Genomic DNA, 27172 nt, shown 5'->3' with positions numbered 1-27172 from the left:
GCTTCTAAAAGTAGATACAAAGAAGTGGAATCTGCCCTAGCTGGTTTGGCTCAGTGGATAGAGCATCAGCCTGCGGACTGAAGGGTCCCAGATTCGATTCTGGTCAAGGGCACATGCCCAGGTTGCGGGCTCGATCCCCAGTATGGGGTGTGCAGTAGGTAGCCGATCAATGATTCTCTCTCATCATTGATGTTTCTCTCTCTCCCTTCCTCTCTGAAACCAATAAAAATATATATATATATTTTTTAAAGTAGAACCTTTTGCTTGAGTTCTGGGGTTTCCCAAAAACCTTGATCTCCTCTATCTGTGGGGGCAGGAGGCAAAACCATCCATCTATGGGGAAGACCTCTGTCTCTGGTCCTGATGGGTCAGGTGAGTTTTCTGGGCCTTATTTTCATCCTTTATAAAATGGGAATTATTATATTTGCGTTGCCTGCCTTGTGTTGCTATCAGAACTTCAAATTATCCATGAAAATGTAATTAAATGAAAATGAAATGTAAACACCATTAGAAAAGGTAACATAGCAGAGAGAATAAGTTTTGGAATTAAGAGAGAAGCATAGAAAACTTCAACCACTTTCCATTTCCCCACAGCAAAAACAGTAATTTTTCTTTACAAAACTCTTGAACTACCAGAAATACATAAAAACTATGAGTTTTTGGCAAAGCCCTACGGAAACCAGCGCATGTTGGTGACCTGGTAAACTGGATCAGTATTTCTAGTTTTCACCATGACATAAATCAGCCATAACCTTTGACCTGGTATTCCACCTCTGGGAATACACCCAGCAGAAATAATGCAGAGAGAGGAAATTAAACAAATATGTCCACAGGAACATTTATTTTTAATAGTGAGAAACAATAGGGGAATGTTAAGTAAACTGGGAATGTCTGTATAGCAGAATATTATGAAGTTAACAAAAATATGTACTATATCTTTTTTTTAAAGTAGGTATTCTTCAAAAATATCACTGTCAGGAAAGTCAAAGGAAGGCCAGGGAGCCATCCAGATTGCAGGAGCCTAAAGAAACACAACAACGAAATGCAATGCATGATCTGCACTGGACCTGGTTCTGCAGGGAGAAAAACTGCTATAAAGTGCACTGATGGGGAAATTGACAAACTGGAACAAGAATGAGAGCTTAGATAAAAATGTTATATCAGAGTTAAATGTCCTGAATTTTAAAACTGTACTGTGGCTATGAAAGAGAATAACCACGTCCTTAGGAGACGCTTAATGAGGTGTTTAGGGATAAGGAGGCAAAATGTCTGCAACTGACTCTCAAATGGTTTAGAAACATTAATAAATAGATAGTTAGATAGAAAGGAAGGAAGGAGGGAGGGAAGGAGCAAGGGGGGAGAGGAGCAGCAGGAGGAGAAGGAGATGGGGAGAGGAAAGAAGAGAGACAGGAAGTGACAAAATGTTAAAGATTGGGGTATCTGGATAAAGGGTGTATGGGAGTTCTGTTACTCTGAAACCTCTTATTAAATTTGAAATTATTTCAAAACAACAATTATTTTCATTTACATAGACTCTGGATATATGAAAGGTATAAATAAAAGAATGCTGAATGTAAAAACAATACAACACAAAAATGTACGTGCTGGTGACAAGTAGGAAAGCAAGCATATACAGTACACATAGGTATATAATGCTTTCAATCAGCCCACACAAGTACCTCTCTTCAGCTCTCAGAGTTCTCACAAAGCACACTGAGCTCAATGAGACCTACCCTGGGGCAGGGGATTTGCACCCTGGGCCAGCTTGGGGCTGAAGCGTGTGCAAGGCAGCCACTTTGTCTGAGTGGCTTTGTGCTTTGTTTTCCTAACAAAGGCTGATAAAAGCGCCTCCCTCCCTCATCCAGGGCTCTCTGCAGTCACCTGCCTCTTGGCGGCCCCATCCCTTCAACCCTCTCCAGTGCCCTCTTGCCCACTCCCAGGCCTGCTGCTCCTCAGTAGCAGTATAGCCCTTACCTTGAGGCAGTTACCTGCCATTTCCCGGGTTAGTCTGTGAGGAGCTGCCCCACCCCGGGTTACAGCTTCCTCCTCTGAACGAATAGCACATGTTTGGGGGAGGGGGTGTGGAGCATTAGCTCATGGCCTGTTCCAGCTTCTTCTTTTATTAGCTTTTGAGAAGAGTACCCCTGTTCCCCAACTTTTAGAGACTGAGTTTCTTTATCCCTAAAATAGGAATAATAGCTGCTTCCCAGGGTGTTACAAGGATTAAATAGAAGAATGTATGTCCAGCCCGGCAGGTGTGGCTCAATGGTTGAGCATCAACCTGTGAACCAGGAGGTCACGATTTGATTCCTGGTCAGGGCATATGCCCAGGTTGTGGGCTCGATCCCCAGTAGGGGGTGTGCAGGAGGCAGCCAATCAATGATTCTCTCTCATCATTGATGTTTCTATCTCCCTCTCCTACCTCTCTGAAATCAATAAAAATATATATTTTTTTAATGAATGTATGTCTAGGAAATGGAGGTAATTTTTGTGTTTTGTTTCCCACTATGTGTGTGGGGAATCCTAGACATTCATGGACTCCAAGACCTTTGGAAGCTGGGGGGCTTAAGCGGCTGATGTTTTCTGCCTCAGATTTAACTCAAGGCAGGTTCCAGACAGCTCTGCACTTACCTGATGGGTATCTGTGGGAGCTGAGCACTTATTAGTATAAAAGGCCTGGGCTGGACACTATGGCGGCAGGGAGGGGGGATGGATGGATAAAAGATGAAGTATGCAGGGAAAAGCCTGCAGTCCAGAGGGGAAGATGACCAGGTGGACCCTTTGTGTAACATGAGATGTGATGACATTAGCACTTAATAGAGATGTGGGTCCAGGATAAGAGGCAATTAAATCCACGGAAGGGGCAGGGGTAGGGTGGGGTGGGTCATGAGAGGCTTTGCCAGGGAGACAGCCTTTGATCTGGACCTGGGAGGAAGCGTTTAATTTTTCCAAGAGTGAGGGAACAGCAAGAACAGAGGGAAGTGGCGAGTTTTGGAGGATCTCTGGCCTCCGTCTCACTGCTGCAATGATTCTCAAAATAGGAGAACTAATGTGAAGCTGGCTTCAAAGAGCTGACAGCCCAATACAAGCAAATGTGGGACAGGATAGGCCTAATCTCATTCCTGGGCAATCCCAGGGCCACGGGCGCTGCTCCTTGGCCTCCTGGACCTGCCCCAGTAGCTTAGCACTTGGGGGAATGTTAACTCTGAGATATGTGTACCTCAAGTAGACACAAAAGAGGAAGGGATGTGTGGACATGAGAAATAGCTGTCGAAAGATTAGAAGGTAAAACACAAATAAAAATAGCTGCTGTATTAAGACTACTAATCTTTTATTGGCTTAAACTTCTTAGATTTTTTTATTTTTTTAAATATATTTTTATTGATTTTTTAAAATATATTTCTTTATTGGTTTCAGAGAGGAAGGGAAAAGGAGAGAGAGAGAGAGAAATCAATGATGAGAGAGAATCATTGATCGGCTGCCTCCTGCACGCCCCCCACTGGGGATTGAGCCTGCAACCCAGGCATGTGCCCTTGGCCGGAATCGAACCTGGGACCCTTCAGTCCGCAGGCTGATGCTTTATCCACTGAGCCAAGCCGGCTAGGGCTTAGATTTTTTATTAACAAAACAAAACAAAAACAAAAACTTGCATCCAAAATAAGTCTCACAGATCTATATACACGACTGTAAAAAGATATTCAATGCTTTTCATTAAGTGAAAAAGCAAGTTGTAGACTTATGGTCGTGTGGTCCCATCTGGGTCCACTTATGCACTTGCTTTACTTAGAAAAGTTCTAACAGGCAACAGAAGAACATTATTATCAGAGTTTTCCTGTGGGTGTGAGATGTGGAGGGAGAGCAGAGGGAATTCTACTTTAACGCATCATAACTTTATGACATTTCCCATGCATCACCTCTGTAATAAAAAAATTTTCATTTAAACAGAAATAGTAAAGTCCCTTTGCTTCAGACACGCTTTTCCCTGGAAAACCCTTGTCCCAAGGACCGAGACAGGTAAACCACTATTATTGTTGTGTTCCATAGTGCTTTGTGGCTACACTGGGCTCTAGCATCCAGTCTGAGTAAGTCTGAGCTCTACACATTTCCTGAAGGTCTTTATTTCTGTCACAAAGAGGTTGCCAAGGCTAAGCTGAGTGTGTGCTGAATGATCTTAATGATAGAGGACCCCATTAGAGACTCGGGTCTGGCCGACAGCCCTGTCAGGATGGCCATCCCTGGCAATTCCTCAGCTCCCAGGAAGGATGAGGCTTGAGAGCAGCGGACCCCTCCCTGTCCCAAAGCTCCTGTCCCTACACAAGGAGATTCTGCAGGGTAAGTACCTAGCAGGGCGCCTTGCACATGGGAGCCTCCTGGAAGTAACAGGGCTTATGGCTGCTGTCTTCATCAGGGAGGGAAGAGGGGATGAGAGGATATGGGGGTGATAGTGAGGTAGGCTCCCTGAGAGAGGTGGGGACTGTGGATAAAAGTTGAATGTGCATATGGATAGTTTTTTCTGTTTGTTTAAACCAGCACAACGTAGTTAAAAAGCTTCTTTAAATTCCGCCTCCTATACTGCTTGCTTTGTGGCCTTAGACAAATCACCTCCCCTCTCTGGGCCTCACTTTCCTTGTCTATAAAATGGAAATTTAGACTAAATTCTTGTCGAGATCCAGTTCAACAGTAACATTTAATAAAATAATCTGATCGTCTAAGTAAAAGAAACCACTAGAGCAAGAAGAAACCACTCATTATTGCATGCTGTTTTTATTGAATTACCTTGTGCCCTGTGCATACAGTGTTCAACACTGGTCCTAACTACCAGCGCCCTTCCTCTAGGTCTAGGACAGGGGTCCTCAAACTACGGCCCGCGGGCCACATGCAAATACAAATATTGTATTTGTTCCCGTTTTGTTTTTTTACTTCAAAATAAGATATGTGCAGTGTGCATAGGAATTTGTTCATAGTTTTTTTTTAAACTATAGTCCGGCCCTCCAACGGTCTGAGGGACAGTGAACTGGCCCCCTGTTTAAAAAGTTTGAGGACCCCTGGTCTAGGAAATATCACTCCTTCCAAAATGTTCACCTCCTGACTCTGACCCTTCACCTTCAAGGTCAAACAGAAATGACCACCCTACCAGATATTCTCCCCCACTCCCCAGAAGCATTCAAAATAAAGGAAAAAACGAGTTTGCTCTCTGTGGGTCCTGATGGTGTGGCCAGAGCCCTAGACTAGGAGTCAGACCTCCAGTCCGCACATGGTCTATCACTGGCTCACCGTGTGACCTTGGACAAGCCACTTCCTCTCTCCGATCCTAGCCTTGTCTTTAAAATGAGGGATTGAGTGGCTTTTTCTTTATAAGGCCTACTCTAATATACCCCTGCTCTGCCCTAGGTGGCTACCAAGTCTGGTAGAGGCCAGAATCTGCAAGCCAGCATTTCTCCAACCGCTCCAGCATCCCCAGCAGGCTGCTGCCAAAATGTGAGTGCAGCCACGTGTCTGCACTCAGCACAGGCAGCCAGAAATCAGGTGAGATACGCAGGGTCAGGAGTGGTCCCAGCCGAGCTCAGGACTCTCCAGCCAGGGCACGCTGTCCCCATCCAAAGCTGGATGCTGCAGCGTTTCTCACAGATGTTCTTACTTGTAGAACAAGGACAAACAAGGCCTCCAAATGAATCAAAAACATGTGCCTCAGGGACCAGACAAGGGCAGGAAGTGAAGTAAAGATGCTTTGCTTGTTAACACATGGTTTAAGCTAAGGTATAACATACCTACAGGAAAATGTACATGTACATGAACATGAACGGCTTGATCTATTTTCATGACATGAACACAGCAGTGAAACAGGCACCCAGACCAAGAAACAGAACAACCCCTATACCCCACAAGTCCCCCTTGTGCCCCAGTCACCAGTCCCCCAAATAACCACCATCTGACTTCTAGCAAATCTGATTCACTTTGCCTGTTCCAAACTTTACACAAATGGAATTATACAGTATGGACTCTTTGAGTCTGGCTTCCTTTACTCAACATGATGTGAGTTTCATCCATCAGCACAGGTAAAAATGAAAAGTGACTCATTCATTCTCATTTTTGCATAGGAAGGACTTAATGAGGAGCTAAAATAAACAAGAAAGCCCTGAGTGTAGGCAGAGTACTCACTGATGGCCCAGGAAGCAGGTGTACATACAGCTCTCTCCAAAATAAGAACGACAGCCCCTCCACGTGCTGTTTTCCTGCAGAGTCCCACCCCTTCCTCCTAGCGGCTCCATAGGTGGGAGGCAGGACCTTGATGCCTCAAATTTACTTCAAAGGCCAGAAGCTCTTATTCACTGAACACTTACCCTGTGCTCGGCTCTGTGAGGAACACCAGAGACTCAGCATCTCGTTTAATCCCAACTGTGAGGTCGGTACTGTTATTATTCCCATCACACAGGTAAGAAAACTGAGGCCCAGAGAGGTTGAGTAAGGTGTCCTAAGGTTGCAATCTGTGTGACCCCTACGGCCAAGCCTGTCCACCATCCTGTGTTGACAGGGAGCTTGCTGGCTGCGTCAGGCCCCACCTATGTCTCCAACCCCATCTAAGCACCACTTGCCCCCAGCTCACGTTCTGAGGCCACACTGGCCTCCTGTCAGTAGCTCAGGCCCCAGGTCCTTTCCCATCTCTGAGCCTATGTCCATGCTGTTGCCTCTACCTGCTTATTAACCCCTCAGTTCTCAAGTTAACAGGCTCTTCCTCAGAGCAGCCTTTCCTGACCCTCAGTCTAAACCTGCATCCCTTAGTCCAGTGGTCGGCAAACTCATTAGTCAACAGAGTCAAATATCATCAGTACAATGACTGAAATTTCTTTTGAGAGCCAAATTTTTTAAACTTAAACTATATAGGTAGGTACACTGTTATTAACTTAGTTAGGGTACTCCTAAGGCTTAGGAAGAGCCACACTCAAGGAGCCAAAGAGCCGCGTGTGGCTCGCGAGCTGCAGTTTGCCGACCACGGCCCTAGTCTCTCTTAGGGCACCTGCTCTCTCCTTCATAGCCCTTCACACATGCTAAAATGATGTATCTGTGCCCTTATTCACTTGTTTAGTGCTTTTGTCCACCAATGGAACATAAGCTGCAAGAGGACAGGAATATTCCTGTTTGTGTACCCCTACCTTGGGCAGTGCCTGGTACACAGCAGGTCCTTAATATGTTAAGGGAAGAAACGAAGGGGAGGAGAGAAAGGTAGGCCTGTCCCTTCAGAAGCTGAGCAGTCATCTGGAGGCAGTTCTATTTCCAGCCTGTCCATGGCCTCAGGCAAGACCTTTCCCTCTCTGAGCCTCAGTCTCCTCCACTGTCAGATGAAGGGCCTGTTAGAGGACTTCTAATGGCCTCCCAGCTCCTCTGACCTCTAGACCACAAATCCTAGCATGTCAAGGCCTCTCCTGCCTCTGCACTCCATGTCTGGTTAGCACTTTAGAAAAGTAGGTGGGGTCCATTAAGGCTCCCCAGGCTGCAAGATACATGGGGCCTTCACACCCTGTTAGAGGGAAGGATCAGAAAACGTGAGATCTCTCTAGTTCTAATAGCTCCAATATAGTGCGTGGCGGAAAGACAGGACTAGGGAGGAATAACAGATGGATTCCCTAGGAAGCTGCTTCTACTTCCTTCTTCAAAGTCTCCCTCCTCAGTTCCCAGCTCTGGTGCCAGTCCCATCCAACTCCACCCTTGTTATGTGTGTGGCCCCCCACCACACACACACACACACGCTGGAGCTCCAGGAAGGTAGAGACTATCTGTGTCCTCCTTGTCTTTGAACCCACAGCACTTAGCACAGACCCCTACACACAGGATGTGGCCAAGGTTGGGCCACTGAATCAAATGCCACTGGCAGGGTCTGCTGCTGAGGATGCCACTTTACCCTTGGTGTCACCCAGGTCATGAGAAACCTTTCAGAGGCAGCCTCCCACTGCCACCCTCAGCCTCTGGCCCTCTGTCCTCCTCCCACCCTTTCACCGGGCCCTGGATTGCCTATGTCAGCTGGTCTCTGAAATAAGGCAGATGGGTCATCCCCCTCTGGGGACTCTGCATCACTTGCTCCCATGCACCCAGCCATCCAGTCACCCAGGACAAGCACCGCCTGAACTTGAAGCACCTGCACCTTCCATTCTCCTCAGAGTCTGGCTCCGTTTTGTCTTTCGGAATTAAAGTAAGTAAGGAATTAGACCTGACCCACGAACTCTATAAAGAGGAAGGGCCTCCTGCTTTGCCTCCTGGAGACAGTGGAGGCCCTAAACCCACAGGTTTTTACTTTGCTGGGAGTGTGAAAGGCTAAGGTTGGATATACTGGTGAGAACGTGGGAGTGTGCAAGTGCCATGCTCATAGGATAGAGCACAACAGGTGTGCAGTTACAAACAGAGCTGGCCAGACCTGGTTATGTCGCTTGCTGGCTGAACAACTTTGGGCAACTTGCTTAAGTACTTGAGACCGCAATTTCCTCATCTGAAAAATGAAAGTAAAACAATTCCCATTTCTTCCGGCCAGCATGGCTCAGTGGTTGAGCATTGACCTATGAACCAGGAGGTCACAGTTCAATTCCCAGTCAGGACACATGCCCGGGTTGTGGGCTCGATCCCCAGTGGGAGACATGCAGGAGGCAGCCGATCAATGATGCTCTCTCATCATTGATGTTTCTATCTCTCTCTCCCTCTCCCTTCCTGTCTGAAATCAATAAAAATCTATTTTTAAACATATATATATATTTTTTACTATCCCATCTCATGCACTGTTGTGAGAATGAAACTTCAGGACTACTGTTCTATAATCACTAAAACACCATCTAAATAGTAGCATCTGTTAGAAATGGAGCAAGAAGAGATCTTCAGAAAAATCTTCATTTCTCTCCAACTAGGAACTACTTTCAGGTCTCAGAGGTTAGCTCTGGTTGAGCTCCGTGTTTAGCAAACCTGAAGAGGCACCCAGTAACTCCGATCCCATGAACCTTCATGGCTGTGTTCCTGTGGCTTGTTACTCAATGCAAATCCACTTTCAGGAGGATTACTTCACCTCCCAATCAGGCTCTGAGCTTATGAAACAAAACCCTGGGAGCCGTGGAGAATGTCAAGTGGGACTCAGAGAAGAAAACCACAGGTCAGGTCTCAGTCCAAAGTCTGGGGAGGGCTTGGTGAGAACAGTGACAGATAAACCAAGAATCGTTTGGATTCACCATAACTCTTAGCCAGGATATACTGACAACACAGCGCTCAACAATTCTAGCCCCTTCTACCCGTGTCTTTATTTTCAGAGAGATGACTATTTGCAGAGCCTCCCATAAAGATGAATAAACCTCAGGATTACTGACAGCTGTCAGAGGGGAGGGGGGTTGGGGGGACTGAATAAAAACGGTGATGGAGTTAAGCAAAAACCAAACAAACAACAACAACAAACCTCACAGACATTGGGTGGTGAATACACACTAAAATATACAGATGATGTTTTATAAAATTGTACAACTGAAAGTTATTACTTCTATTAATCAATATCACCCCAATAAATTCAATAAAAATTAAATAAATAAACTCTGGCATCCCCTCCGCCTCTGCCGGCCTCTTACCTCCCCAGCTCCTCTCCGATGTCGTAACAGTCCTCCACCTTCTGCTGCTTGAAGGCCTCCATGTTTGGGCTCCTCATTGAGGCCTGGAGCATACAGCCCTGAAAGTGAGATTAGGACAGATGTGTCAATTGGCACAAGCCTAAGAGTCTGATAATTTCACAATCATCCACAGCCCTCGTTCCTCAAGAACTGCCCTGCTCTAGCCTTTCCTCACTTGTGACCGATGCGGCATGGTTCTGATTTGATTTAGAGTAACTCATATTTGCTTGGGAGATAGAAAAAGAGTCCTCACTTATTCAGATCTGCTCTGAACAAGTGCAGAGAAATAGAACCATGCCAACTTCAGCGATTTGTTCTCAGGAAATTCAGGTCTACTGGGGAAAGAGGCAGCTGTGAGGCAGGAGAAAGAGCACTTGTTTTGGAGTCAGAAGATCTGGGTTCAAGTCCCAGTTTTGACTGGATAAATGATTGAAACTGTGGGAGACTTAGCTTCCCTGTCTGTAAGAGGGGCTGATACTTAAAAACCAACAGCAAATCATGAAATTATCTTGTAAACTGTCAAATGCAGTCAAAACGTAAGGGATTTTCATGACCTCAGCTCTCTCCGGGCTGCGCCACCTGAAAGCGAGTCTGAACTGATTGTAAACTCACTCATCACCCCAAGAGAAAGATGGGCGGGAGTGCCGTGACAAATTACAACAGGCATCAGGAGCCGGGAGGCTGAGGTTCTAGTTCCAGTTTTGCCCTCAGCTAGCTCTGTGACCTCATCTCTTGTCTGAGGAGCTTCAGTTTCCTCATCTGTCGAATGGAGCTCGCTCTGCTGCCCAGGGCACCGCACTGAGAGCCAGGCAGCTCTGCGCCGTGAGAGTGCTCGCCCCTCCACCAGGAGAGACCGTCTGCACTTTGCCCTGGGATCCCTGCCCCGAGGAGCTCACCCGTTCCTGGGAACGCCACATGTCACCCTCAGGGCAGGGCCCAGGACGCAGTGTGCAAGTCACAAAGATAACACCGGCTGCCTGTGGATGTGTCTTTCAAGAGTCATTATCACGGGCCTCTCAGAGCTCATTTAGGCTAAGCGTTGGCAGCTTTCCTTCTGCCAATCAGATACCAACCACGCCCGGGCCCCACGAACCCCAAAAGACTGTTTTCACCAGGCTGGGTGGAGGCCCCATTACGTAAAGGCATGTCTCATCAATGTCAAGTGGCTGGAGCTGTTCTAACTCTCAGGCGATGTGTACATTTCACCCTCTTCTCTCCATGTCTAGTCCCCTGCAAACTAGAGCTCTGTTACCAGGATGCACACAGATCCCTGAAGACCTCCAGACCGACCTGGCCTGGCACCCAGGCCTTTCTCTCAGGTCACCTGCCGACCTCCTGCCTGTGGGCGCTCATGGTCCACCACACACCCTCCTTCCTGCTATGTCTTCACTCTGTGCTCGGCCAGGGCCCAGCGAGGATGGGATACTGGAAAGAGCAGGCTCCAGGAACCCATTCTAGGCTAGTCTGGTTGTATGTCAGCCATGTGACTCACAGCATGTGACTCACAGGGGTGATAACATTGATATCGCCTACTTCACACATCTGTGTAAGGACCCATTGTGATAGGGGCATAAACTGCTGGGCAAAAAGAAAGAGGATGATTGTTACTGTTATTGTTAGACTTGTTTCTGCTTCCCACAGCCATTAAGACAACCAATTCCGTTCCTTTCTCAAGAAAGGTCTGGGGATCCTCTGGCAAATTTGGCTCAACCATAATGAGGAGTTCAACCCATCCTGGCAAGTCTCCTGAACAAGCCCAGAGGGTGGAACCCACACCATCTTCTTTGTGCTGAAAACATCCTTCCAAATAAACCATTTGGGTCAGGTCCTTACGGGGCAGGGGTGGGGGTGGGGAGCAGGGAGGTGGGGCTACTAATTTCACACAGCTAGGTGGAAGCTGAAAAGTCCAAAAACATTCTATTGGCAGATACCCTGAGAGTGGCCCCAGGAACAGCTAAGATCTGCTGTTGGCACGAGGCCAGGGACATTTGTTATCAGGAGCTGAGCTGGATTCGAAGCAACCCCAGCTCCCCAGCAAAAGGTTAAGCCCCATCCTTGGGCCCCACATCCTGGATGGCTGGGGTGAGGGCAGGGGGGCCCCAAGGGCAAACGAGGCCCATCAGTTTGGCCCCCAACTCACCTTCCCAACCTTGGTTCCCTCCCCACCACGTAGCCTATATTACAGCCAAAATAGACCTTTCCCATTCTCCCAGCACAATGGAATTATTAAACAAAGATGAAAATAAACTACGGCTATCTGCAACTGCATGGATGAAACTCACAAACAAAATGTTGAATGAAAGAAGCCAGACACAAAAGACTTCATAATGTGCGATTCCACTTGGGCAACACTACTCTATGGTGCTAGAAGTCAGCACAGTGGCTGTCCCTGGGTGAGCGATTGTGCCTGGAAGGAAACACAGGGGGGTTCTGGGTGCTGGCAATGCTGCTCCCTGATCTGGGTGGTGGTTCCATGGGCTTATAGGATACATACTTACTTTGTACACAGTTTTACATAGTTAAAAAGTGAGTCTAACATCTACCTTCTGGGGCAGATAGGATAACATATGTAAAATCTTCTAAGTAGTGTTCTGATGGTCCCTCCTGTTGTCTTAGAGCCCCAGGAGGGCAGAGGTGGAGACAGTCTCACCTCTGTCCCCTTGTAGTAGCTGGTATACAGCAGTCACCCCATAAAGGATGATACCTCGTTAGGCAAAAACAGCTGATAACAGCCAAAAGCCCTTCCCTCACATCTGTCCCCAAGATGAATTTGCATTTTAATTTGGAAACATGAAACTAACGGGGAGAAACTCTGAGGTGTAACTATAGTCACAAATTAGGACCCAGAGGCACAGGCCCTTTTCTGGGCCTGCAGAGATAAACCACACGGCAGAGGGGAGGGGCACAGCAGCAACTTTTGGTTAGAGGCACAGGCCATCAGCTGCAGACATTTCAACGATGAGGCCCCTCTTAATGCCCACATTTCTCTTAATGGAATCTCCAGGATTCACATTCCTACCCCCAACCCTCACACTAGGCAATACTTCTGAAGGTTAATACAGATTTCCTAGAACCTCACAGAAAGGGGCCTCAAAGATCGTCTGGGGATTTTTAGACTCTACTTCCGGAGCCAGCAGTGTGAGGAAGGGGAGCCAGAGCAGTTCCACTTCATCCATATTAGAAGTTTGGGTTCTGTGAAAGAATTCATGGGGGAGGGAGGGCGCGGGGGGTCTGAAAACCACTGCTGTCTAGTCTAACCCACTTGTTTTACAAAAGGAGGAAATTGAGGTCCAGAAAGGGGAAGGGACGTGCTAAAAGCCACCCAGCTAGCCCTGCAGCTGCTCCTCCTGGGCTGCTGTGGACAGCACCTCTGATGGTGGCACCAGGGTTGGGGAAGTCAGTGGCCTCCGAAGGACAACCTAGGAGGAGGCGTCCAGGGCTGGAGGATCACCCCGTAGCAGACTCTCTCAACCCTTCCAAGCCCTCGTCCCCACTGGCCCTAGCTACTCAGCTAAACTCTCAGAGACCCTCACCCCACCTCACCCAGCGAAAGTCACCGAAATGGAACCATTGCAAGAGGCCATGAGTGATTATCCCCTTACACCTCCCACCCTACTCCTGCCATTAGGGATCATCACATTCAGGCTCTGAGGAGGCTGGGGGGTGGGGGGAGGAGGAGGGGAATCTGGCATTACAGAGCCCCTCCAGGCATTCAAGGCTTTGACCTGTCCCAATCTCTGAGGAGGAAGTGGGGCTCAGAGAAGATGAGCCACCTGCCTAAGCTGGCGTGAGAAAACTCCATCTTTCTGATGAAGGTCCAGCTCCACTGGGCAGCCTGCTGGTTCACCCCCACATCCAACAAGTAGGGGGGGCCTTAGGAAAATGCTCAGGGTCAGTTCAGGTTTCATTCCTACCCATTAGAAACTTGCCCCAGACCAGCATACACCACCCACATCCACATCCCCTGTGCCCCCTGCCCAAGTCTCTCCTAAAACTGCTGACTTATCAGTGGGGCCATTTTAGGTGCTAAAAACACATCCTGGGAGATGGGTGGTTTGGGAAGAGCAGGACTCTGAACGTATTTATGAAGGGGCCAGGCAGCAGCACCCCTCAATCTCCAGGATTCTTCCAGGAACACCTTACCCAGATGCAGTTGGGAAATGAGTGTCAGAAGCCAAAGCAGCAGCCCCCAACTACCACCACTGGATCCAGAGCACAAGGTGTCAAAGGTTGTGCTCTGTCTACCTGCCCACAGGGACCTTCCCACCTGCCTCTTGCAGCCAACTCTGGCCTCCTCTCCCGGTGTGCACTCCTGATCTACCTCACCTGTGTGGCCTCCATGCTCACCTCTCCTCATTTTCTCCTTCCTAAAGGGAAATGCTAATCACGGCCACATGCCAGGAGACATCCACAATGCCTGGCCCAGAGTTGGGGTCAGCTGCTGACAGCACCCTGCCATGCCTTTCTACCCCAGCCTGCACCGGCCTGCTGGCTGCCCCGTGCCCACCCTGTCTCTGCCCCAGGCCGGGGTCCTGATGTCAGGACTCACAGCTTCATCCTGCCACGCAGGAGGCTGCCTGTGCACTGAGCAGCCTCCTGCATCACCTGTGGGGGCGAGGTGAGAAGGAGTCTTGCGAGGAGGCGGATGCTGAGAAACCTGGCTCCTCTTCTCCCGGAAATCTGGGGTACTCTACCCCGTCAAAGGGCTCTGACTTCATGGAAGGAAGTCTGTCTCCCATCTCCTGCCTGGGTGCCAGGCCTCTGCCCTCCGCCCCCGTCCCCCGGGTCAAACTACCGGGCTTCAGCGTGTGCCCTGGGGGTGCAGCGGGCAGGTCCAGCGAGGCTACGGCGCCAAAAGCCACGGCCGGCCAGACCCGCGGGCGGCGTCAGGGGCCCGGGCTGCGGGCTTGGAGAACACGAGAGTGCGTGCCCCGGGCAATTTGCTCCCCCGCCAGCCCCAGCCCCGGGTACCGCTGCGGTCGGGCGTGCGCCCCGTCCTGCCCGTCGAGCCCGCGCGGGCGCTACTCACGGCGGAAGGCTGCGCGGCGGCGGGCGCGGTGGACAGGGGGCGCGGCGGGCACGGGGGCGCGGCAGGGTGCGTGGCGCTCGGCTCCGCTCTGCTCCTCGCGCTCCCGGCGCCCTCGGGCCGCCCGCCCCGCCGCGGAGGAGCCGAGGGGCGGAGCGGCCAACCCCGTCCCAGGCGCCGGCTGGAGGCGCGCCCGGTGACCCAGGCCGGGGCTTGGGGCGCCCCCTGCTGGGAGCCCCGCGGGACAGCCAGGGGGTGAGGGCGCAGGGCCCGGCGGTCACCTCCAAAGCACCTTCCAGGCGTCCTCACCCGCTCTGCAGCTCACGTGCTGCGCGGCCCGGACAAGTCAGCTAACCTCTGCACGCCTTGCCTGGGAATTGATTTAAATGGGCTGATACGCGTGACACAGCCTGGCACGATCGCTCAGAAATGGTATTTCCTTGCCCCTCCCCTCCCCCGTCTTCCCAAAGAAAACACACCGTGAGAGAGGAAGTCCCACCAGGGAATAGGCCGCTTCCTCCCTGACACCAGCGTGCGCCCTGACACTGCCCAGATGCTCTGGGAACCTCACGCCCACGTTTCACTGCGGGCGGGGGCTGTGGTGGGAGGGACACTCCGCTCCTCACCACCACCCCCAGCTTGGGGGCGCCCGGCCCGGCTTCCCTCTGCGCCCCCAGCCCTGGGATGGTTGGTTAGTAGCGACCACATCCGCATCGCCCCTTCCTTAATGAAGGACTTGGAGAGAGTCCTTCCTCTCTTCCTTACCTCGAAATCCCAGGAGGACAAAAGGAATGAGGGGGGAGGGGAAGGGAGGAGAAACAGAACTTCCGCCAAGTTCCGTGGTCTCCCTTCAAGACAAGAGGCTGTTTAGCTAAAGGAAATGGAGGTCCCTTCTCAGAGCTCCCATCCCTAGGTCACCACGGGGCTTCTCAAGGCAGTTGTAGAGCCCTGCCTACTATTGTGGTCAAAGCCCAGCTCTGCCATCCCCCCTCATAGTCTTGAGCATGGCATCCCCCTGCATAGTCTTGAGTTTTCCTTCATCAGTAAAGCAGGAAAACACCCCTTCTTACAGCGTCTAACAGGGCTATTGTGAGGCTGAAATGAGGCAGAGTGTGTAAGATGCACCTAGAGGACCTCTACGGGAGTACAGCCTCCCCTCCGCCCTTTGGCCTTTCCCACACTGGGGTGTTGACAAGTACAGATAGGCCCGCCTTCCAGCTGACCCATACATACCTCAGAGTCTGGGACAGCCTGGGGAGAGACTCCAGAGCCTCCTTGTTTATAACTTTACAACATCCCAGGACAGTGCAGGCTCTGAGCTTCCTCTCCCAAGAGCACCATGCTACCTGGAGTATCCAAGACCGGGGGTGGCTGCTTCCGAAGTCAGTGAGCAGAAGACGTCCACGGAGCCTTCATTGCTCATTTCCAATTCAACAAACCACACCAGCCTTCGTAGCTAAAACTACAATCTTCCTAGACTCACCAATTCTGAGGGTCGGGAATCCAGACAACGTACAGCACTCTGCTCCACAGAGTCTGGGCTTCAAGTGAGAAGATTTGAATGGTTGGAGGATGGAATATTCTGGAGGCTTCTTCGTGCACATGGCTAGTGCCTGAGTCATGGTGACTCCGAGGCTGGGCACAGCTGACACTGCTGTAGCATCTACATGTAGCCTCTCCATCCATTCCCCTCTGAGACGCAGGCTTATACCTAATTTGCAGCAACAGTGTCCCCTTGCATGAGGCAAAACAGACATTTTTTGGATTTTATACTTGGCAACTGAGAGAACATTGCAACTGGAAAGGCCATTGTCAATCATCCCATCCAGCCTGGTCATTTTTCAAATGTGGAAACAGGCTCAGGGGAGAGGAGCAATGTGCCCAAGGTCTCACGGCTGGTGAGAGGCAGAGCTAGGATAGAACCTGGCCTCCTCGAGATTCTCAGTTTGGTGCTCTTTCCACTGACCCTGCCAAATGCAATTGCCGAGAGGTGTCATGTGGAAATGCATTTTATGCCTAAGGTCAAGTGGCTTTATCAGACCCACACCTCAGAGCAGCAGCAGGACACTGAGTACTGAACATGGAACCAAGGCAGCCGTGGGCAGAAAACAGGAAGCAACAAGGACACCTACTCCAGAATGAAGCCAGGAGAAGGTCCAAATATTAAGAGCTAAGAATTGTCCTGGCCAGTGTGACTCAGTTGGTTGGAGCATCATCCCATGTATTGTGTAGGGTCACAGGTTTGATTCCTGATCAGGCACATATCCAGGTTGCAGGTTTGATTCCCCGTTGTGGTGCATACGGGAGGCAACCGATTGATGTTCTCTCTCACATTGATGTTTCTTTCTCTCTCACTCTCTCTCCCACTCTCTTTCTCACCATTCTCTCTCCCTCCCTCCCCTTCCTTCTCTCTAAAATCAATAAAATTGCCCGACCCAGTGTATCTCAGTGGTTGAGCATCGACTTATGAATCAGGATGTCACTGTTTGATTCCCAGTCAGAGCATATGCCCGGGTTGTGGGCTCGATCCCCGGTGTGGGGTGTGCAGGAGGCAGTCGATCAATGATTCTTTCTCCTCATTGATGTCTCTCTCTCTCTCCCTCTCCCTTCTTCTCTGAAATCAGTAAAAATATAAATAAATAATAAAATAAAATTGTATGCCTGGGTGAGGACTTTAAAAAAAGAGAGAGCTGGAGAGGAACCAAGATGGCGGCATAGGTAAACACCTGAACTTGCTGCCTGGCACAACCACATCAAAATTACAACTAAAAGACAAAATGGATATCATCCAGAACCACGGGAAGGCTGGCTGAGTGGAAGTTCAACAACTAGAGGGAAAGAGAAAAGCGCATCTAGACTGGTAGGAGGTGCAGAGGTGTGGAAGAGCAGAGGTACAGAGGCGCGCACAGAAACAGGCTGGCAACTGGGTACGCTGTGGTCTTTTTCAATCAGGAGGGAGATACAAGCTCCCGACTGCTCTGAACTCCAGTTCCGGATGAGACTCTGGGGACCCAGACTCATACGGGGAGAAACTGGACTGTCTGGCATTGGGCCGGAACATGAGGGCGGCTTTCTCTCAGAGGTGCTCGCAGCGTTCATTGTTCCTGCACGGGGCCGCAGGACACAGAGACCCAAGGACCTATCTGGGGCAAGGCCAATGGGCAACCATTGCTGTTTGCACTGCCCCGTGATTCCCTGAGACCCCACCCCACCCAATTTACAACCCCACACAAGCTGTGCGCAGCGGCTTTTGCATATGAATGGCCTGGCCTTTTGCAATCTAAAACCTAACAAACTGCAGCTGGGTCAAAGAACTGCAGAGCTTCCAAAAGAAGGCCTAAGGCTCATCAGCAACCTGCATTGCTTCACAGCTGCGCCTCATCTGGGCACCTCCAAACTCCAAACAAAGAGGAGGGATCTGCAGATCTCTCTGTAGCTCCTGCTGGGTGGCCTCAGGCAGTGGCTGACTTTGCACCACCTTGGAGATCCAAGAGCCAGTGTACCCAGTGGTCAGAGTGAGACCACACGAGATTACAACTCTTCAGATCCATAACAGACACACTCAGGGGGCAGACTCAGAGAGCACCAAAGCCCCACTGAAGCAAGTCCTGCCCCATAAGGGTGTCTCCAGCACAGAAGTTCTCCCATTGTAGACACAGCTGGTCCTCATAGCCAATTGGAGGGAGGTCAACTCCTCACAGTGATACCAACAGCAATCAAGGCTTAACTATAACAAGACTGTGCACACAGTCCACAAAGGGATGCACCAAGAGCATCCACCTCAGGTGACTGGGGAGGCTGAGCCACTGGGCCCCATAGGACACCTCGCACACAAAGCCACTCTATCAACACAGGGAAACAGCCAAAATACGGAGACAAAGAAACATGTCACAAATCAAAGAAATGGAGGAAAGCAAACTACTGGATATAGAGTTCAAAACCATGGTTATAAGGTTACTCAAGAATTTTCTAGAAACCTCTGAGAAATTTAGTGAGACCCGCAAGGATATGAGGAAGGACCAATTAGAAATTAAGCATTCACTGACTGAAATAAGAATAATATACAGAGATCCAACAGCAGACTAGAGGATCCCAAGAATCAAGTCAAAGATTTGAAATACAAAGAAGCAAAAACACCCAACCGGGAAGCACAAAGAAAAAAGAATCCAAAAATATGAAGGTAGTGTAAGGAGCCTCTGGGACAACTTCAAGCGTACCAACATCCAAATTATGGGGGTGCCAGAAGAAGAGAGAGAGCAAGATATTGAAAACCTATTTGAAGAAATAATGACAGAAAACTTCCCCTACCTGGTGAAAGAAATAGACTTACAAGTCCAGAAAGCACAGAAACCTCAAACAAAAGGAATCCAAAGAGGACCACACCAAGACACATCATAATTAAAATGCCAAGGGCAAAAGATAAAGAGAGAATCTTAAAAGCAGCAAGAGAAAAAACAGTTAGTTACCTACAAGGGAGTACCCATACGACTGTCAGCTGATTTCTCAATAGAAACTATGCAGGCCAGAACGGAGAGGCAAGAAATATTTAAAGTGATGAATAGTAAGAACCTACAACCAAGATTACTCTACCCAGCAAAGCTATCATTTAGAATTTAAGGTCAGATAAAGAGCTTCACAGACAAGACAAAGCTAAAGGAGTTCATCCCCACCAAACCAGTATTATATGAAATGCTGAAGGGTATATTTTAAGAAGAGGAAGAAGAAGAAAAAGGTAAAGATAAAAATTATGAACAACAAAGTGACAACAAATACATATCTATCAACAAGTGAATCTAAAAATCAAATGAATAAAAAATATGATGAACAGAATAAACTGGTGAATATAATAGAATCAGGGGCATAGAAAGGGAGTGGACTGACAATTCTCAGGGGTGGGGGGTGTGGGAGGTGCAGAAAGAAACTGGACAAAAATCGTACACCTATGGACGAGGACAATGGGGGGGAGGTAAGGGCATGGGGTGGGGTGGGAACCCGGTAGAGGGGAGCTATGGGGAGAAAAAAGAGGAACAACTGTAATAATCTGAACAATAAAGACTTATTTTAAAAAAGAGAGAGAGAGCTAAGAATTACGCAACCTGTTCCAGTTCCTGTGTGGTTCTTTCAGCTGACCAAATGGAGTCCAAATGCTTCACCCTGGCCCCAGCCCCCATATCCCCACTGTGCATGCACATCTTCTGCCCTCGTGTGCATGCATTTCCAGCTCTTTTTCCAGGTTGGATTATTGGCTGTATCTGCCTCTATGTCTTTGTGTAAGCCATTCTATCATCACCATCCCTCACTCGTCCTACAAAATCCTATCCATCCTTCAAGGGCCTTCTCAGGCTATATCTTCCATAGAAACTTCTCTGATCTGCCCTCTAGATGGCTTTCTCCCCTGAAGACTACCACTCTTGGTTTGTACCCAATGGACGTTAGTTGTGATTGGTATCCGCTTCTCTTTTCCTCAAGGGCAAGGACAATGTCTTGCTTATACAAGTGTCCGGTATTCCAAACCCAATAAAGCTTGTTAAATTGAATTACTAGAATGTAAATGCCACAAGGGATCAAAACTGTCTTGTTTTCTATTGTCCCCCAAGTAATCGCATGCTGGTGGAGAAATGTGTAATTAGTTTTAATAGTTGCCACATGTTACATTTCTTCTAGCATATGCCATCTCCGTTCCAGGGGCTTTGCTTTAAAGATGGAGGTTATTTTCCATCTTTTACAGATGAGGTAAGTGAGACTTCAGGAAGTTGACTTGTCCAAGCTCACCCAACCTGTAAGTGGCTGAGCTGTGATTTGAATCTTGTCTACACATCTCCGAAGCCCAAGCTCTTTCTGCTCCCCGCCCCCACGCCACTGCCCGCCCTCAACTGAACTTCCAAGTATTCTTAAACAGTGATAATGCAGGAATCATTGGGTGCCCATCAGAAATGTCCCAGGAGTGTTTAAAAAGCCCTAGGCTCAGACTGCACCCCACACCAATTACATCAGAACCTCTGGGATCTGGGCATCAATAGTGGTTAAAACTCCCCAGGTGATTCCAAGGTACCGGTTGAGAACCACTTTATTCATGTCGCAGAGACCTGGGGAAATGAAGGCAGCCTCCACCAACTTGCCCAACTGTGAACACATCTGAGCACCTACTTTGTGCAAGGCACTCTAAGGGACTGAGATAGGCAAGTCCCAGGAGCTTGAAGCTTCCATAGGAAGACAAGCCCACGGGGAAAGATCTAACTGTGGCAGACAGTGAAGTCCGATGGAAGTGGTGATATCCTAAAGCACACTTTGGTGCCTGACAGAGCCTAACAACCTGCTGACAAGGAGGCAGGGCCAGGAAGAAGATGCTGCGTGTGTCGGTGGGGGCCGCTGGCACTGGGGTTGGCATAAGGATGCATAGTGTGTGGGCTAAATGCAGAAACGTTGCTGCCGGGTGCCTGAGCGTGGCTCCCACACACACACTAATGTGTGATCGAGGGCAAGCTTCGTGCTCTCTGTGCCTCATTATCCCCAGTGGTCAAACGGAGCTAAGAATGGCATTTATCTCATAGGTAGTTGTGAACATTCGATAAGTTGTGTGAAGGACTTCGATCAGCATCTGGCACATGATAAAGTGCTCAATGAGTATTAGCTATGCTTGTTCTTCCTTAAATGTCTGGTGTGACCTCCCCGAGAGGAGGAAATGGACCTCACCCATCTTTGTACCCCATCCACCCCCCAGCATGACCCAGAGCAGGTCCTCAGCGAGTGTCAAATAAAGTCTGGAAGACAGGCTTCTTCTTCTTTTTCAATGGCAACATCATCTCCTTTAATTTTTTTTTTCTTTTTGTTAATCCTCGTCGGAGGATATTTTTCCATTGATTTTTAGAGAAAGTGGAAGGGAGAGGGAGAGAGAGAGAAACATCTCTCACATTGATTGGTTGCCTCCCGCACGCCCTGACTAGGGCCGGGGATCGAGCCTGCAACTGAGGTACAAGCCCTTGACTGGAATCAAAGCTGGGACCCTTCAGTCTGCAGGCTGATGCTCTATCCACTGAGCTAACCGGCTAGGGCTGGAAGACAGACTTCTTGACAACAGATCCGGTGCTGACTTTTTCTTGGGCTGTCAGAGCAGGCCAGGAGGGGGCACAGGTGGTTCCTTCCCCGCTGGCTCACCGCCCTGGTGGAAGGCAGGCGGGAAGCCTCCCCTCCCAAAGGTGGCCTGGTAGCCTGGCTTCTCAGCCCTTCCCAGCCCTGCCCACTCTGTCCTGTGCCCTCTGCTCTCCCACGCCCAGCCAGGCAGGGTCACGGGAGTGGACCTGGCAGCCTTTCCTGCTTCCTCCCTCAAGAGACTGTGGCTCCTGCCACCAGAGGTGGCCTCTTCAACCTCTGGCCCTGTTGGACTCAGCAAGGTCTTGACCCTAAAACAGGACTGGGGCTGGGAAAGGGAGGATAAGAGACAGAAAGGGGCTGGAGCATGGGAGGCCTTGCCTTTCCCTGGAAGCCCTGGAGGATGGGGATTCCTGGGCACACGTCACATTCACTCACTCTGCAAACAGTCAAGGGCACCTCCTTGCTCAGAAGTGTGACTCCAGCAGGCATCATGAAGGGCTTGAGGGGGAGGAGAGGCTTGATTCAAACTCCAAAGAAGAGGACCAGGCGAATAGGAGATGAGGGGAGGGAGGGAGTGACCATAGGTGGGAGCATGCCGGGGTATGAAACCACCTGCATTTGCTGCCTGGACTCCCACCTGAGCCAGCACAGGAGTCACACTGTGGGATCATGACCCAGGGATATACCATCACCTTCTATTTGGGGCAAAGATTGGAGACAAGGCACTGAGTGCTTACCCAAAGTCCCCAAACTATGCCCACCTTTAGGGCTACCGATTCCACCTACTTCTCTAAGCTCGGAATCAGATAGGCCTATTTATATTCCTGTTTTCAGCCATTTTCTGGGCAAGTCACTTCCCCACTCTGAGCCTCAGTTCCCTCATCTGCAAAATGGGAATAATCACACCTCACTCTCAGGGCTGCTATGAGAACCAGGCAAAATATTTGAGAGAGAACTGGTATAAATGTCAGAGATGTTTCCCTCTCTCAAGATAGTTTGTCATTTGTGCCATTTCTCTTCGGCCATGTTCCTGCCACAGTCACTGAAATACTTTCGTCCTTTATCCTTCATTTATCTAAGGCTCAGCTCACTTCCAATCTCATTCAATTTTCAGACATTTCCTGTTACCCATCCTGGGCCAGGCCCTGAGAGAAGTGAGGCACCAGCCCTGCCTTTCGGGAACTCAAAGCCAAGCAGAGGAGATATCATGGGAACAAATGCCCAGAATCCCATGTTCTGGAGCCAGGCTGGAAGCTGGGCAGAGCCCCCAAGGGAGTCCAGAGGTGGGAGGGGTGGTCTCTGAGTGACTGGGGACCGGGGCAGGGAGGCTCCTCGGAGGAGAGAACTCTTCTAAGATGTCACAATCACATCTGCTGAGCTGAAGCTGATTTCACTTTCCCATGTTTGTTAATGGGCCCTTTGAGTGACTCCTGTCATCCCTCTCCACACGTTGCTGATAATGTGGTTGGACCATCAGAGGCCTTTGGTGGATCCATAAGGGAAGGATGGGTAGGACAGCATTTCCTCCCGTCTTCCTCTGAAGAGAAACTTCAGGTCAGATCCTTCCACACCCCTGTCTGATCCCTGACCTCTGCGTCACTGGCCTGCCCACTTGGACCATTGCTCTGCCCTCCCCTCCCTGGTATTCATGCTGACTCCATCTTGGCCAAGCCCAGGTCCTGACCCAGTTATGAGCAACTACATCCAGGAAGCCAAAGGCATAGAAGGCCAAGTCCAACCGTCTACAGTGGCCTCTGCCCCAAACAGGGTTGAGCCCTGCTTCTTCCTTTCCAGACCTGCTATCCAGACTCCCTCAGCTCATTCCTTTCAGTAGATTTTCTGGCCTCTTACTCTTGGTTTCTATCACTCCATCCACATAGAATATTTTCATTCTTCTACCCACACCAAACCAACATTTATAGAGAACCTATCATGAGCCAGACACTGTACTAAATGTTTTCCTGTTCTCTCATTTAATCCCCAAGTTGAATAACTTTATATAATTACTATTTTTATAGAGAGATGGAAAAACTGAGACTCAAAGAGTGTAAGCCATGTCCAGGTGCTTTGGCTGTCCACTTTCCAATGTGCCCTTCCTATTGCAGAGGAAATAACTATGGTGGCAGCATTAGGGTGTAAGTCAGTGGTTCTCAACCTTCCTAATGCCGCGACCCCTTAATACAGTTCCTCATGTTGTGGTGACCCCCAATTTCATTGTTACAAACTGAACATAATTAAAGCATAGTGATTAATCACAAAAACAATATGGAATTATATATGTGTTTTCCGATGGTCTTAGGCGACCCCTGTGAAAGGGTCGTTCGACCCCCAAAGGGGTCTCGACCCACAGGTTGAAAACCGCTGGTGTAAGTGGATGTGATAAAGCATCTCCCACACAAAAACCGAAGAGAGAAAATCCTCCTTCCCCCAACCTCAGTATCAGTGAGATCACTGGCTTGGCCAATCAGATACCTCTGTATTGAATCTCAAGTCAGTAAAGCCAAGCTGTTCACAATGGGCATCAGAAGTGGTGGAGGCATCTTGAACAGATTGTTCCAGCTTCTTTTTTTAAAAAAGAAGTTTATTAATTTAAAAGAGAGAAAAAGAGAAACATTGATTTGTTGTTCCACTCATTTATGCCCTCATTGGTTGCTTCTTGTATGTACCCTGACTGGGGATCAAACCCCCAACCTTGGCACATCGGATGAGCCCATCCAACCAACTGAGCTACCCAGCCAGGGACATTTGAGCTTCTTTGATTCCTGCTATTCTAGCCTCCCATTGAGTTTGAGTCCCTCTAGCCTTCCTGTAAATCCCTTTGTTCTGAGTTGGCAAGAACCTGATTGACTTAGGGAGAGCCAGGAACCAAAGACATCTTTCATACTCAAGAGTTTTCTACTTTGTCAAAAAAAACTTCTACTAACCGGTTTGGCTCAGTGTATAGAGCGTCGGCCTGCGGACCGAAGGGTCCCAGGTTCGATTCCGGTCAGGGGCATGTGCCTTGGTTGCGGGCACATCCCCAGTGGGGGGTATGCAGGAGGCAGCTGATTGATGTTTCTCTCTCATCGATGTTTCTAACTCTCTATCCCTCTCCCTTCCTCTCTGTAAAAAATCAATAAAAAAAAAACTTCTAACACAGGAGAGAGTTGGGTGGAATTCCAGGATGATGGTAAAGGAAGCAAGGATGACAGTGTGCAGCAGGGAAAACAGCAACCAGTCCAGCTTGGAACCAGGGAATCTGTAGGCAACAGAGGCCTCCAGGAGTGATGACTCCAAGAAAAAAGTGAAACTGATATATCTGGCAATGTGTTTTAACCTACTGAGTGGTGCTCTTTGAAAGTTTGAAGACAGATTTATTAAAAGTATATAGAAAACTTAAATGAATGAATGACAAAGCGATTATTAATCCCAGAGGGGAAAAAGGTATATAAATAAGTAAGGAAATGTTTATCTCAATACGCTAGAACTCAACTTTGAACTGTGAGTAATAGTTACATGTCATAATGATGTGAATAAATTTTTATCTTATCTCAATCAAGAGAAGGATGGGGAATGAGGAAAATTATGAGCATTAGGCCATCTTTCATAGTAAGAAGTCAATAGATAAATAATATTGAAAAGGCAGGAAATAGCATTATATTACTGTGGTTAATTTTTTTTTTTGAAATATGGTGCTGAATAACAAAAGAACAATTTCAAGGGTTGAAAGTGGTGGCTTCTAGGGAGTGGAGCCCAAATGTCAGGGAGGGAATAGTGGTTTTTAGTTATAATACTTATAAAGTATTTGTTCTTTAAACTAATGTTATTCTGAGAGAGTGTGCATGTGGGTTGCCATGTCTGCATGCACTGGTTTGCAATCTTCCCCCACGCCCCCCCCCCCACCGCCAAAAAAATCCCTTTTGGTGATGAAAAAATAAATAAATAAAATGCAATGTTATTTTGATTAAAATTACAATTTTAAAAATAGGGGGGGGGGAATTAGGTGGGATCAGACTAATAGAAAAAAAGGCAAATAAAATCACAGCTCAACATATCAGAGTTCAGTTTCATAGTCACTAAGAATAACTGAGCATTTACTGCACACCAATCACTATATATTATTATAATTCCCATTTTATAGATGAGACTTAGCGAGACTCACATAGTTGACAGTAGCAGAGACAGGATTTCAACCAGGCATTCTGTCTCCAGAGTCCCATTTCTGCTGTGCCCTAAAGCTCCAAGCCCTGCAGTAACCATTAGGAAGAGCAGAGGTAGGGCAGGCAGGGGTGTGCAGTGTGACCAGGATCATTCACGAAGTGCCACATCAGGCCAAGGCTCCTCCCCTCTACTCTTCTAATACTTGCCAGAGGATACAGCTTTGGGTTTGGGATAAAGCCTGAGAAGAGAACAACCTGCCTGGGGAAGCCTACTAGTGAGAGTGGCATGGAGGCGGGGGTGGGGGTGCTCAGGAGAAGCAGAGCAGATGTAACCCTGGCCCTCCATGAGGGATAGAGGATGGAAAAGGAAAGATAGCTCCATCCAGAAGTAAAATATGACCATGGCTGGGCAGATCAGTTGGTTAGAGCATCACCCCGATACGCCAAGGTTGTGGGTTCAAGCCCGGTCAGGGCACATACAAGAATGAACTAATGGCCCAACCGGTGTGACTCGGTGGTTGAGCATCAACCTATGAACCAGGATGTCATGGTTTGATTCCCAGTCAGGGCACATGCCTAGGTTTCTGGGCTGGATCCCCAGTAGGGAGCATGCAGAAGGCAACCAATCAATGAGTCTCTCTCATTAATGTTTCTATCTCTCTCTCCCTCTTCCTTCTTCTCTGAAATCAATAAAAATATATTGCCCTCGCTAGTTTGTCTCAGTGGATAGAGTGTTGGTCTGTGGATTGAAGGGTTCTGGGTTCGATTCCCAGTCAAGAGCACATACCTTGGTTGCAAGCTTGAATCCCAGCCCTGGTTGGGGCACATGCACATCAATGTTTCTCTCTCTCTGTCTCTCCTTTTCCCTTTCACTCTCTCTAAAAATCAATGGAAAAATATCCTCAGGTGAGAATTAACAAAAACAAACAAATAAATAAATAAAATATAAATATATCTTTTTTAAAAGAATCAACCAATGAATGCATAAATAAGTGAAACAATAAATTGATGTTTCTTTTTCTCTCTAAAACCAATCAATCAATAAATTAATCAATCAATAGAAGTGAAATATACCATGGTATACCATGCTTAGAGTAAACTACTTATTTATCAGTTTGTCCCCAACCTGCATGCTCCCCACCCAGTCCCCAATAGGAAAGCTAGACTAACCACACATCCAACCCACTTACACAGTTTGTAAACTGGAAAATATAGGAGTCTCACAAATACAAAAAGACAAAAAGATGAGAAATATGGAGAAATGTTCAAAGCATAGAGAACAGATC

The 27172-nt window shown here is 48.5% G+C and overlaps 1 protein-coding gene across 5 annotated transcripts in view; it reads right to left on the bottom strand.

The window, feature by feature from the left end:
- The window catches only part of DAPK2 (death associated protein kinase 2), a 112239-nt gene extending 97436 nt beyond the window's left edge, over positions 1 to 14803 (bottom strand). The window contains exons 1-2 of one of the 5 annotated variants that reach the window (XM_006093414.3): positions 14659 to 14803; positions 9591 to 9688 (exon numbers count right to left, since the gene is read on the bottom strand). In XM_006093414.3, coding sequence (XP_006093476.1) covers positions 9591 to 9682 — 92 coding nt within the window. In that variant the 5' untranslated portion in view covers positions 9683 to 9688; positions 14659 to 14803. Of the gene's footprint in view, positions 1 to 9590; positions 9689 to 10525; positions 10592 to 11121; positions 11140 to 14658 lie in introns of those variants that run through there. The other 4 variants (XM_006093415.3, XM_023757847.1, XM_014459794.2 and 1 more) reach the window with 4 other exon arrangements.
- Between the last annotated feature and the right edge of the window lie 12369 nt (positions 14804 to 27172).

Source organism: Myotis lucifugus, unplaced genomic scaffold (genome assembly GCF_000147115.1).
Source record: "Myotis lucifugus unplaced genomic scaffold, Myoluc2.0 scaffold_115, whole genome shotgun sequence".
Taxonomy (NCBI): Eukaryota; Metazoa; Chordata; class Mammalia; order Chiroptera; family Vespertilionidae; genus Myotis; species Myotis lucifugus.
This window is presented reverse-complemented; position numbering and strand designations above follow the sequence as displayed.